General features: G+C 47.8%; 1 protein-coding gene across 1 annotated transcript in view; it reads left to right on the forward strand.

Moving 5' to 3' along the window:
- KNDC1 (kinase non-catalytic C-lobe domain containing 1) overlaps window positions 1-14,276 on the forward strand; it is a 218,366-nt gene that overhangs the window by 83,015 nt on the left and 121,075 nt on the right. Inside the window, exons 10-13 of the mRNA XM_075348552.1 lie at window positions 5,019-5,177; window positions 6,453-6,530; window positions 7,958-8,018; window positions 9,397-9,547. Coding sequence (XP_075204667.1) covers window positions 5,019-5,177; window positions 6,453-6,530; window positions 7,958-8,018; window positions 9,397-9,547 — 449 coding nt within the window. The remainder of the gene's footprint in view (window positions 1-5,018; window positions 5,178-6,452; window positions 6,531-7,957; window positions 8,019-9,396; window positions 9,548-14,276) is intronic.

The following is a 14,276-nucleotide window of genomic DNA, read 5'->3' on the forward strand; positions in this document are numbered from 1 at the left end:
AGATGGGGCTTCACTCAAGGATGCCACTGACAGACAGATGGAGCTCTGGTTGAAATCCATCTATGAAGCTATCGGCGCGTCTTTTGCTCCAGCATTCGCAGCCGTATGGGCACTCCAAGCTATCTCAGCTGGTCAGGCGCAAATTGACGCACTCACACGTCCGTCTGCGCCGCAGGTGGCGTCCATAACCTCTCAAACGTCGGCATTTGCGTCCTACGCTATTAATGCTGTCCTGGACTCTGCGAGCCGTACGGCGGTTGCAGCCGCCAATTCGGTGGCAATACGCAGGGCCTTGTGGCTGCGGGAATGGAAGGCAGATTCGGCTTCCAAAAAGTGCTTAACTGGATTGCCATTTTCTGGCGACCGTTTGTTTGGTGAGAGATTGGATGAAATCATCAAACAATCCAAGGGAAAGGAAACATCCTTACCCCAGGCCAAACCAAAAACACCCCAACAGAGGAGGGGACAGTCGAGGTTTCGGTCCTTTCGGGGTGCGGGCAGGTCCCAATTCTCCTCATCCAAAAGGCCTCAGAAGGATCAGAGGAACTCCGACGCATGGCGGTCTAAATCACGCCCTAAAAAGACCGCCGGAGGTGCCGCTACCAAGGCGGCTTCCTCATGACTTACGGCCTCCTCACACCGCATCCTCGGTCGGTGGCAGGCTCTCCCGCTTTTGCGACACCTGGCTGCCACAAGTAAAAGACCGTTGGGTGAGAGACATTTTGTCTCACGGTTACAGGATAGAGTTCAGCTCTCGTCCTCCGACTCGATTCTTCAGAACATCTCCGCCTCCCGAGCGAGCCGAGGCTCTTCTGCAGGCGGTGGGCATTCTGAAGGCAGAAGGAGTGGTGGTCCCGGTTCCTTTTCAGCAACAGGGTCACGGTTTCTACTCCAACCTGTTTGTGGTTCCAAAGAAGGACGGGTCCTTCCGTCCTGTTTTGGACCTAAAACTGCTCAACAAACACGTAAGGACCAGGCGGTTCCGGATGGAATCCCTCCGCTCCGTCATCGCCTCAATGTCCCAAGGAGATTTCCTTGCATCGATCGATATCAAGGATGCTTATCTCCACGTACCGATTGCTCCAGAGCATCAGCGCTTCTTGCGCTTCGCCATAGGAGACGAACACCTTCAGTTCGCGGCACTGCCGTTCGGCCTGGCGACAGCCCCAGGGGTTTTCACCAAGGTCATGGCTACAGTAGTTGCGGTCCTCCACTCTCAGGGTCACTCAGTGATACCGTACTTAGACGATCTGCTGGTCAAGGCACCCTCTCAAGAGGCATGCCAACACAGCCTCAACGGTACTCTGGAGATTCTCCAGAGTTTCGGGTGGATCATCAATTTTCCAAAGTCAAATCTGACACCGGTCCAATCGCTGACATATCTTGGATGGAGTTTCATACTCTTCCAGCGATAGTGAAGCTTCCGCTGGACAAACAGCGTTCACTACAGACAGGGGTGCAATCTCTCCTTCAAGGTCCGTCACACCCCTTGAGGCGCCTCATGCACTTCCTGGGGAAGATGGTGGCAGCAATGGAAGCAGTCCCTTTCGCGCAGTTTCACCTGCGTCCTCTTCAATGGGACATCCTTCGCAAGTGGGACAGGATGCCGACGTCCCTAGACAGGAACGTCTCCCTCTCTCAGGCAACCAAAGCTTCCCTTCGGTGGTGGCTTCTTCCCACCTCATTATCGAAGGGGAAATCCTTCCTACCCCCATCTTGGGCGGTGGTCACAACGGACGCGAGTCTGTCAAGGTGGGGAGCAGTTTTTCTCCACCACAGGGGTCAGGGTACGTGGACTCAGCAAGAGTCCTCACTTCAGATCAATGTTCTGGAGATCAGGGCAGTGTATCTTGCCCTAAAAGCGTTCCAGCAGTGGCTGGAAGGCAAGCAGATCCGAATTCAGTCGGACAACTCCACAGCGGTGGCTTACATCAACCACCAAGGTGGGACACGCAGTCGGCAAGCCTTCCAGGAAGTCCGGCGGATTCTGCTGTGGGTGGAAGCCACAGCATCCACCATATCCGCAGTTCACATCCCGGGCGTAGAAAACTGGGAAGCAGACTTTCTCAGTCGCCAGGGCATGGACGCAGGGGAATGGTCCCTTCACCCGGACGTGTTTCAGGAGATCTGTTGCCGCTGGGGGATGCCGGACGTCGACCTCATGGCGTCACGGCACAACAACAAGGTCCCAACATTCATGGCTCGATCTCAAGATCACAGAGCTCTGGCGGCAGACGCCTTAGTTCAGGATTGGTCGCAGTTTCAACTTCCTTATGTGTTTCCTCCTCTGGCACTGTTGCCCAGAGTGTTACGCAAGATCAGGGCCGACTGCCGCCGCGCCATCCTCGTCGCTCCAGACTGGCCGAGGAGGTCGTGGTACCCGGATCTGTGGCATCTCACGGTCGGCCAACCGTGGGCACTGCCAGACCGATCAGATTTGCTGTCTCAAGAGCCGTTTTTCCATCTGAATTCTGCGGCCCTCAACCTGACTGTGTGGCCATTGAGTCCTGGATCCTAGCATCTTCAGGATTATCTCAAGAGGTCATTGCCACTATGAGACAGGCTAGAAAACCAACGTCCGCCAAGATCTACCACAGGACGTGGAAAATATTCCTGTCGTGGTGCTCTGCTCAGGGGTTTTCTCCCTGGCCATTTGCCTTGCCCACTTTTCTGTCCTTTCTTCAATCCGGATTTGAAAAGGGTTTGTCGCTAGGCTCCCTTAAGGGACAAGTCTCTGCGCTCTCTGTGTTTTTTCCTCATCCAGTTCACCAATGTGAAAAGGATTTGCACTTGTTAGATCTGGTGAGAGCACTCAGACTCTACATTTCTCGTACGGCGCCCCTGCGCCGCTCGGATGCACTCTTTGTCCTTGTCGCTGGCCAGCGTAAAGGGACACAAGCTTCCAAATCCACCCTGGCTCGGTGGATCAAGGAACCAATTCTCGAAGCCTACCGTTCCTCGGGGCTTCCGGTTCCCTCAGGACTGAAGGCCCATTCTACCAGGGCTGTGGGAGCGTCCTGGGCCTTGCGACACCAGGCTACGGCTCAGCAGGTGTGTCAGGCAGCTACCTGGTCGAGCCTGCACACTTTCACGAAACACTATCAGGTGCATACCTATGCTTCGGCAGATGCCAGCCTAGGTAGGCAAGTCCTTCAGGCGGCGGTTGCCCACCTGTAGGACGGAGCCGTTACGGCTCTATTATGAGGTATTATTTACCCACCCAGGGACTGCTTTTGGACGTCCCAATTGTCTGGGTCTCCCAATAAGGAGCGACAAAGAAGGGAATTTTGTTTACTTACCGTAAATTCCTTTTCTTCTAGCTCCAATTGGGAGACCCAGCACCCGCCCCTATTTTTGTATACACATGTTGTTCATGTTAAATGGTTTCAGTTCTCCGATATTCCTTCGGATTGAATTTACTTTAAACCAGTTTATAATTTTTTCCTCCTTCTGGCTTTTGCACCAAAACTGATGAGCCCGTGGCAGCACGGGGGGTGTATAGGCTGAAGGGGAGGGGCTTTACACTTTTAGTGTAATACTTTGTGTGGCCTCCGGAGGCATAGCTATACACCCAATTGTCTGGGTCTCCCAATTGGAGCTAGAAGAAAAGGAATTTACGGTAAGTAAACAAAATTCCCTTCTTTCTTTACTTAGCTGCTTTTTTCCTGCCATAATACAAACTCTAACAGTCTATTCAGTAGGACGATCAGCTGTGTATCCACCAGACTTCTGCACAACACAACTAATGGTCCCAACCCCATTTATAAGGCAAGAAATCCCACTTATTAAACCTGACAGGGCACACCTGGGAAGTGAAAACAATTTCCGGTGACTACCTCTTGAAGCTCATCAAGAGAATGCCAAGAGTGTGCAAAGCAGTAATCAAAGCAAAAGGTGTCTACTTTGAAGAACCTAGAATATAAGACATATTTTCAGTTGTTTCACACTTTTTTGTTAAGCATTTCATCCCACATGTGTTAATTCATAGTTTTGATGCCTTCAATGTGAATCTACAATTTTCAGAGTCATGAAAATAAAAAAAACTCTTTGAATGAGAAGGTGTGTCCAAACTTTTGGTCTGTACTGTAGATTTGTATTCAAGAGGTTGTCTCCCCAAATGACATTTAAGACCTTTAATTATGGATGGCCCCATAAGTGACTAGAGACCTTCAATTCTTTGTCCTGCTCAACAGGCATATTATGTAGCCCACTGCAAAGATTGTACCCTTTAAAGAGGACCTGTTCCCTCTCCTGAATGTCTGTTTTCTGGAGGCCCCACAAGTGACTGGAGATCCCCAATATTCTGTCCTGCACAACAGGCATCTATGAATTGTCTGGTGTAAACAGGACATAGCTTGATGTAAACAGGGCATTGGTGTAAACAGGCCAAGCATACTTCTAAAGCACGGCCTGCCTGCGTAAACCACAGCGGACAGTCAAATATGTTGCCGATGGACAGTCGTTCACCACCTAAAGTCGTCTAGTGTAAACCCTGCACTACCTTCATGTGTTCAGCGTTGTATCCATGTCTGTGGTTTGTAAAGTTTAAGGCTATGTTCACACACTGCGTTTTTCACCTGCGTTTTTGGTCCGTTTTTGGTCCGTTTTTGCTGCAGAAATTTCTTGAGAAATTCTTGTAACCTTTCTGCAGACATTCCCCAGCAAAACCTATGGCAAAAAAAATTAGCTGTGCGCACACTGCGTTTTTTTCTTAAGAAAATTCTTTCAGTAGATTTTCTTTAAAAAAATAATGAGCATGTCACTTCTTTTCTGCAGCTAACTGCGTTTTTTGCCATATATAATTGGCACAATAACGCAGGGAGCAACCAGTGGTAAAAACGCACCAAAAACGCACCGAAAACGCGGCAAAAACGCAGGTGCGTTTTTGGTGCGTTTTTTAACACAGGTGCACTCTTAAGAAATTTCTTAAGAAATTTTCTTAAGAAAAATCATTTTTCTAGTGTGAACATAGCCTTACACGTTTTTACTCTTTTCTTTCTTTTACTTCTTTTTTCCAGGCCTGTGTTTATGGCATTGCAGCTATTTTATGGTCAGCAGCCAAGTTCAATTTCCCGGCTCATCACAAGCTCGCGCTGCCCAAAAAGCTCAAACGCTTCCTTCTACAGATGGCGAAGAGGGATTCTGAGGAGAGGCCAAGTCTGGCTGAAGCTTCCCAGGTAATCGTACAGAGATGCGTGCGAGTCTGGCAGAAAAACACACAGGCGTCCCCCCCCCTCCCCACATCTGGAGGTCCGCCCGCTGCTGAAGGCTCGTCAGGTTACATGATGACGGCAGATGCAGCCGGTGTGTGGCCGGGAGAAATGAATGAATTGTGGATCTGTGCGGCCAAATTCAGGAAATGTGTGATTATAGGGAGTTTTATGTATAGAGCCTTACGTCAAGTGCGTAGGTGCCGCAGTGCAGGGCTTAACCCCATAACCCCAAGTTTTCAGTGACAACATTCACTTTACTAGACACTGCACCGAAAAATAGGGAAAACGTTTTTATGTGCGGTGACTGATAAAGCTCAGAAAATTCTGAATTTGTAGTTTTTTGGGTGGGGAGTGACTTTCAGCGTTTGTGTGCTAAGGACCTGGCAACAGGGTGTACCAGATCAGTACTATTGCAGGAATCCAAACTTGTATGATTATTATTATTTATTATTATTATTATTATTATTATTATTATTATTATTATTATTATTATTATTATTATTTATTATTTTATTTTTTATTATTTCTTTATTATTCATCTATTTCTTTATTATAATTTATTTTTTTATTGTTATTTTTTATTTTTTTATTTTTTTTATTATTTTTTATTTCTTTATTTCATTATTATTTCTTTACAATTATTATTATTATTTCTTATTATTGTTATTTCTTTATTATTATTATTATTTATTTTTATATTTTACTTATTTCATTATAATTTCTTGTATAATTATTATTATAATTTCTTTATTATTGTTTCTTTTTTATTATTATTATTATTATTTTATTAGTTATTTCATTATTATAATTATTTCTTATTCATATTATTAATAATAATAATTTTTTTGTATATTTATTTTTTTTTTTTTTTACTATTCTGACTGCTTAAAAAACTTTGAGCTTTGGTAAAAGAAAAAAAATTCAATTTGTGTCATTATTTTCCGAGAACTATAACCTGTGTATTATATTTTGTCAATTTAGCCGTGTGGGGGCTCTTATTGGTATCATTTTGGGGTGTATTTATTGTATTTTTTTGGTGGGGATGGAAAACAGCAATTTTAAACCATTCGTTAAACCACTGTTGGCGGCAGATGCCGGCTGAATAACACAGCCAGCATCTGCATTGTGTGAAGCTGGCTCAGGTGAATGGTAATATTTTATAATAATAATTTATTCACTTGTTTATAGTCAGTCCAATTGATGGTGTAAACCTTCTTTTTTTTCTTTTTTTCTCCCTAGGTGTGCAAGAAATATCTGGAGCAAAAGAAATTAGACAGTAAAGCGATATGGACACAATTAATTAGCCTTACGGATCAGGTGAGCAGATAAAGTTCTTATAACCTTAAATAAAGCCCACATAGTCCAGAACATCGTACACATACTGAGGGTCATCATCATGTCGGGCCTCATCCGCCGCCAGCATTGACATCCCATAACCACATACGAAGTGTCAATATGGAAAATTAATGTGAGAAAGGACCGAGGTCCAAAGAGCCATCTTCCTACACCAGCGTGGACGACGTTGAAGGCTTCCACCACCCAGTCGTCTTCTTTATGGTCATTCCGTAACCCTCCCGGTTGAGAAGAATTGCAGTGGTGGCCATGTATCCGAATAGAAAAAAGGGGTATCAGCGGCAATATCCAGCCAGAACTGATCTTCCATTACTTCTCCAAAAGAAGATTATAAAAACCATCAGGTTAAAACCAAGCGATACCCAACAAGCAATGGCCAATTCATGATGTCTACTGCACCTCGTGTCTGGTGGATGTGTCTGTGGTTCTCCATAGCATTAGTGTACAGAGCCACATATTCATGGTCCTCTTGTCTACTGTGGTGGGAGATAAGGTGGATCCAGACGTGATGTGGAGATCCCATTAGCTTCAGACATCCATAAGTCGCCCATACACATTTGATGAGTCAGCCAATACCCTTGATTTGTTTGAGCCTGCAAGAGGCCTCCTAACACCTATAAGGGGGGTAAGAAGGGTTGGGCACCTTGAAATTCAATGCCCTGAAAGTTTTTTATCCGATAAGCCACCTCCTAGAGCAAAGAGGGGACTATGGCCGGTTACGCCACTTTTTTCCGTCCATGCATGTGTTGGGATGGCCATCAAAGTGTGTTTTGGGTGGAGGGGGAAACTATTGAATGCGCTTGCAGAACTTAATTTTTTAGCAGCTTTTTGCTTTTTGATCAGAGAGCTGCATGATGTGGGGGCAGAACTCTTGATTCCAGCGATGTGTCATTTACTGGACTGTTTGGTGCAGTTTTGATACAATCCCTGTTTTCTGTGTTGTAGATGTAGCAGTGGTTAGAATGACTAAGCTGTGTATAACTCCACCCACATCACTGTTTGGCCGCTTGCTGACAATGTCCAGAGGAAGCTTGCCAATCAGTGGTGTGGGCGGGGCTAAACAGATTAGCTTCACTGGATAGCACGTGACACCTAGTCCTGTAGTGATAAAACTCTGATTGTATGAAAACTGCAGCACAAAGCCTAATAAGTGGCACATCTGTGGAATTGTGGTCTTTGCCCTTACATCATGCTGCTCTCAGATTAAATAGCGAAAACTTGATATCCGATTCCCTTTAAAACATGATATGACAGAAATTGTTTAAACTAGAAACGTTTCCATGTTGTTCAGCATAAACACTTATGGAGTAGTTTGATTTTTCCCTTGACCTTTGTAGCCACGTATGCCCATACAGTCTGCCACTGACTCCCATTTGTTTTCTCTTCTCTAGAGTGTGCGGAGCTGCGTATATAATGACGAGGACAACCATCATGGATCGGGGACTTCAGCAGGTGAAGCAAAGCTGCCATGTCCATAATCAACGCTCATATGTTTCTAAGGGGCATGTTAGGGGCTTTCTTGACTGGCTATTGACCTTTCTGGTTAATTATTTGCAAAAAATACCATATTTTGTGTGACACAAAGTCACCTTACATGGCTATTAGTCAGTACATTGTCATTAGTCAGCCATTACTTAGTAAGGTGTAAATGTTGGAATCTCAATTAAAGCACCGCTCCAGTTTTTTTTTTTCTCTCCAATCATTCACTGCTTTTAATGGTGCTTTTAAATAGAGGTTCTCTGCCCCCTGGCTTACACTCTCCTCCCAGCAGCTTCACCATCTATTGCGGCCATTCTGCTCGATCTCCTGTGATTTGTGACCTGCCGGCAGCTCCAGTGTTTCTTGAAGAGCAGAACTCATTACAAGTCTATGAAGGCCTCGTTCTGGCTCTCATAGACTTGCATTGGGAGCTTGTGATGTAACATCTGACCCCCGGCCAATCAGAAGTTACTTTCACGTGACAACGCTGTGGGACTGGAGTCTCGCCAGTATAAAGAAAAAGCTGAGCAGAGGGTGAGTATATGACTAGGTGCAGGTGGCTTTGATTCAATAGCGCCGTTCTTGCGAAAAATATGCTGGTGAGTCCAGGTGTTTCCGCTACACTGATGGAGGACAGCAGTATTGCAAGGTATATCCCTAGCCTCAGGTGTACACGGGAAGATTCCTTGCAATCACAAGCACTGATCAATGATAGGACATAATGATCGGGACTTGTTGAAGGCCACTTCTCACGGATCGATGCCAACTGTGTGTCATGACCAGTAGGTAGTTGTTCAGTCTTTACACTGTTTGCATTTTGCTCGCAACACATCCCCTATTCTCACAATGAGATGTGCTGGCTAAAGATCAGAGTTCTCGGCAGCACAATTGACCTGATCAACCAATTAATGTGGATTTTGCTCATTTGTTGGCCAATCAATCACGGCCATATTGGGCCAATTCCGTCATGTTCCTACGAAGGCCCATTAGCCCATGTAAAGGGGACTGGAGTCAGTTACATAGGTTGAAAAAAAGCCCTAGGTCCATCTAGTTCAACCTTCCTCCACCAGTTCTACATTTTGTCCCCAAGTCCTTTATAACCAACAACACTGTGCACTAAGGAAATCATTCAGCCCTTTTATAAAAGCTGTTATAGTATCTGCCATTACTACCTCTTGTGGTCGGCATTCCACAGTCTGACTGCTCTAACTGTAAAGAACCCTTTCCTATTTAGCTGTTGGAATCGCTTTTCTTCCACTCGCAGTGAGTGCCCCCTGGTCCTTAGTACTGTCTTTGGAAGGAATAAGTCATGTGCTATTCTACATATGAAATTAACTGTTTGTAATCACAGGCTTTGTTCCGGTTGCGACCCACACAAAACTGATGGCCGTGAAAGGACCGGTCCCGCTGAAGGATCTCCCCACCAACCTACCTGCAGCCTTTACATCTCCAGCCACGTATTTTAAGCCCATTGTTATTATGCAGAACACAGACCTCAACAGGTGCGGATCATGTCGCTTTTTATGTGTATTTTTTGTGTGTTTAAAGGGATCGTCCTACGAATAAAACCTATATCGAAGCAGTGCCACGTGCCTTACGGCTGTCATGATGTATCACAGCTCTCATGATCACATGGGTTGGAACAGAGTAAAGTTGCCAGATCCTTGTGTCATCTGATGGCTGCTGCCCCAACACAAGCACAAAGACCATAAGAAACGTCATGAGCCCGGAAGCATAAGGAGCTAGATAATATAGTAAAAAAGTGACCTGTAAAGTATAGAGCCTGGTCACGCCACGTCCTCCTTGCCTAGGTCACCGGCCAGGCTGGGGCCGCAGAGGTGGTCGATAACCTCGGCAATGAGCTGTAAACTATAACAATAAAAATCTCTGTTTTTGAGAATGGAGAGAGTTTAGCGGGTAAATTACAAACTTTCTTGTTTTAAGAAGCACTTTGCAATTTTACTTGTTTATGAACTTAAAGGGGTTGTCCACTACTTTTGCATTCATGGCCCTTTCCTTAGGATAGGGCATCAATCTCTGATCAGCCGGGGTTCTACCCACGGCATCCCTGCCGATTAGCTGTTTTCAGTCACGGCAGCCAGAAATGCTCAGTTCCGAAGCTACCCCATGACCGGGTACTGGATATCCACCTCCTATTGATCTGAATTGAAGGCGGATGTGCAGTACCCAGCCGCGGCCGCTATCAGAGGATGGGGCAGCTCTGGATCTGAGCATTTCTGGCTGCATGTTGGCGCCACCGGGACAGAACAGCTGATTGGCGGGGGTGCCACGTGTTGGACCCTGTCCGATCAGACATTGGTGACCTATCCTAAGGCTAGGCCATCAGTGTAAAGTAGTGCACAACCACTTTAATGCAACCTCTTCAGGCCTGTTTCACACGTCAGTGATTCTGGTATGTATGTGCTAGTTTTTATACGTACCAGAATCACTGACATACACAAACCCATTATAATCAATGGGTCTGCGCACACATCAGTGATTTTTCACTGACCGTGTCTCCGTGCGGCGTACACCTGTGGCCGTGATTCTGCACGGAGGAGACATGTCCGTATTTTTTTCTGGCATCACTGATGTCCCACGGACCACACTATGGTGTGATCCGTGAAACACGTACTAGAAAAAAAAAGTACATTAAAAATAAAAATCATTTTATACTCCCCTTCTCCAGCGACGCTCTCTGCAGCCTGTGCTCTCTGCTGCTTCTGGGCCGTCTCATTACTGTCGTGCATATTCATGAATGCACGACACAGCCGACCCGGAAGCAGCTGCAGTGGGGGTCAGCGGCAGCGGGATGCTGCACCGCGGGAGCGTTCAGCACCATGGAGAGCGGGCACAGGTGAGTTGATCTCTATGTGCAATCACGGAGAACGGAGCCCGGATTGCACATAGACAACCCACGTGTGTCGTGAATCACGGAACACGGGGGGACATGTGCGTGTTTTACACGTCAGTGAAGAAAGTCTGTGTTTTTCACTGACTTGTTAAACCGGTGTTAAAGAAGTTGTCCAGGTACCAAAACTGATTTTTTTTTTTTTTTTTTTTTTTTTTTTTTTTCTGATAAATCTTGCTAATATGTGCCCCTCAACACATCTATGTTTTCTTTGTCGCTCCTAATTGGGAGACCCAGACAATTGGGTGTATAGCTATGCCTCCGGAGGCCACACAAAGTATTACACTAAAAGTGTAAAGCCCCTCCCCTTCAGCCTATACACCCCCCGTACTGCTTTTGGCTCATCAGTTTTTATGCTTTGTGCGAAGGAGGTCAGACATCCACGCATAGCTCCACAGCTTAGTCAGCAGCAGCTGCTGACTATGTCGGATGGAAGAAAAGAGGGCCCATAACAGGGCCCCCAGCATGCTCCCTTCTCACCCCACTCTTGTCGGCGGTGTTGTTAAGGTTGAGGTATCCATTGCGGGTACGGAGGCTGGAGCCCACATGCTGCTTTCCTTCCCCATCCCTCAATTAGGGCTCTGGGTGAAGTGGGATCCCATCGGTCTCCAGGCACAGGAGACCGTGCTCCATCCACAGCTCCTGAGGACCCTGCTGGATAGGAGCCGAGTATCGTTCAGGGACATGGCCCTGCTACTTGGAGGTACTCTGTGTCCCCGTGGGGACCGCGCACAGCAACACTCCAGCATTGCTGGGTGTGCTAGTGCACCGGGGACAGCAGCGCTGGCTGCATTTGTGCCACTATACACTTCAGCGTCGCTGAGTGTGTTTGTGTCTTTCTTCCCGCCCCCAGCCCTGCCAGTCAGGGGAAGGGCGGGACGCTGTACAGGTCGGCAGCACTGAGGGCTGGAGCATGCTTTGCATACTCCACCCCCCTCACTCTGCACAGTGGGGCACCAGTTCCCGCACTTTTCTGGGTCACGCCCACGGCTCCCTCCTCTCCCCAGGACGCTGGCAGCCATTCCTCTCAGCTCTGCTAACGCTGGAGAGGAGAGACAAGCTCAAAGAGACCCAGGCAGGAATTCTGGTGCCCACACAAACGCTTTGCGCAGGCGGTAAGCAGCACCTGTGGTGCTGGCCCCACTAGTGCAGAAGTGTATTTATAGTTTATATGATTATAGTCTATACTTTACACTGTATGGTGCACTGTTGATTTGTGGCTATATACCCTCCTGTATTGCTCAGAGGAGACAACAGCATGTCGTCCACAAATAGCAAGGGTGCCAAAGCACAGACTTACTATGCTGCCTGTGCAGCATGTACGGCTATACTGCCGGCAGGTTCCACTGACCCTCATTGTGTGCAATGCTCGGCCCCTGTGGCACTTTCTCAGCCAGAGCCTCTGCTAAGGGTGGCCCAGGGAGAACCACCTGTTAACACTGTCCAGGTGACAGGGACGGAGTTTGCAGTTTTTACTGAAAGACTTTCTGAGACTATGGCTAAGATATTAGAAGCCTTGCAGTCCAGGCCGGCATCTCAAGCCAGGGGCACTGTGGAATCATTGTCCCCTGGTTCCCCTCAGTGGGAACATCAATGTCTTCCCGGGGTGTCCCATGGATCCCAGGGTGAGGTCTCTGACACGGACCGCAGCCCCAGACCGACTAAGCGAGCTCACTGGGAAATCCCCTCGACCTCATCACATTGTTCAGGGTCTCAGAAGATGAAGCGGAGGTAGCTGATCAGGATTCTGATCCTGAGGCCGCTCTCAACCTTGATACTCCTGATGGTGACGCCATAGTGAATGATCTTATCGCGTCCATACATCAAATGTTGGATTTTTCTCCCTCGGCTCCTCCAGTAGAGGAGTCAGCTTCTCAGCAGGAGAAATTCCGTTTCAGGTTTCCCAAGCGTACAAGGAGTATGTTTCTGGACCACTCTGACTTCAGAGAGGCAGTCCAGAAACACCGAGCTTGTCCAGATAAGCGTTTTTCCAAGCGCCTTAAGGATACACGTTACCCTTTCCCCCCTGACGTGGTCAAGGGCTGGACTGTGTCCCAAGGTGGATCCTCCAATCTCCAGACTGGCGGCTAGATCCATAGTTGCAGTGGAAGATGGAGCTTCACTCAAGGATGCCACTGACAGACAGATGGAGCTCTGGTTGAAATCCATCTATGAAGCTATCGGCGCGTCTTTTGCTCCAGCATTCGCAGCCGTATGGGCACTCCAAGCTATCTCAGCTGGTCAGGCGCAAATTGACGCACTCACACGTACGTCTGCGCCGCAGGTGGCGTCCATAACCTCTCAAACGTCGGCATTTGCGTCCTACGCTATTAATGCTGTCCTGGACTCTGCGACCCGTACGGCGGTTGCAGCCGTCAATTCGGTGGCAATACGCAGGGCCTTGTGGCTGCGGGAATGGAAGGCAGATTCGGCTTCCAAAAAGTGCTTAACTGGATTGCCATTTTCTGGCGACCGTTTGTTTGGTGAGAGATTGGATGAAATCATCAAACAATCCAAGGGAAAGGAAACATCCTTACCCCAGGCCAAACCAAAAACACCCCAACAGAGGAGGGGACAGTCGAGGTTTCGGTCCTTTCGGGGTACGGGCAGGTCCCAATTCTCCTCGTCCAAAAGGCCTCAGAAGGATCAGAGGAACTCCGACGCATGGCGGTCTAAATCACGCCCTAAAAAGACCGCCGGAGGTGCCGCTACCAAGGCGGCTTCCTCATGACTTACGGCCTCCTCACACCGCATCCTCGGTCGGTGGCAGGCTCTCCCGCTTTTGCGACACCTGGCTGCCACAAGTAAAAGACCGTTGGGTGAGAGACATTTTGTCTCACGGTTACAGGATAGAGTTCAGCTCTCGTCCTCCGACTCGATTCTTCAGAACATCTCCGCCTCCCGAGCGAGCCGAGGCTCTTCTGCAGGCGGTGGGCATTCTGAAGGCAGAAGGAGTGGTGGTCCCGGTTCCTCTTCAGCAACAGGGTCACGGTTTCTACTCCAACCTGTTTGTGGTTCCAAAGAAGGACGGGTCCTTCCGTCCTGTTTTGGACCTAAAACTGCTCAACAAACACGTAAGGACCAGGCGGTTCCGGATGGAATCCCTCCGCTCCGTCATCGCCTCAATGTCCCAAGGAGATTTCCTAGCATCGATCGATATCAAGGATGCTTATCTCCACGTACCAATTGCTCCAGAGCATCAGCGCTTCTTGCGCTTCGCCATAGGAGACGAACACCTTCAGTTCGCGGCACTGCCGTTCGGCCTGGCGACAGCCCCAAGGGTTTTCACCAAGGTCATGGCTACAGTAGCTGCGGTCCTC

This window comes from Anomaloglossus baeobatrachus, chromosome 5 (assembly GCF_048569485.1).
Source record: "Anomaloglossus baeobatrachus isolate aAnoBae1 chromosome 5, aAnoBae1.hap1, whole genome shotgun sequence".
In the NCBI taxonomy this organism is placed as follows: Eukaryota; Metazoa; Chordata; class Amphibia; order Anura; family Aromobatidae; genus Anomaloglossus; species Anomaloglossus baeobatrachus.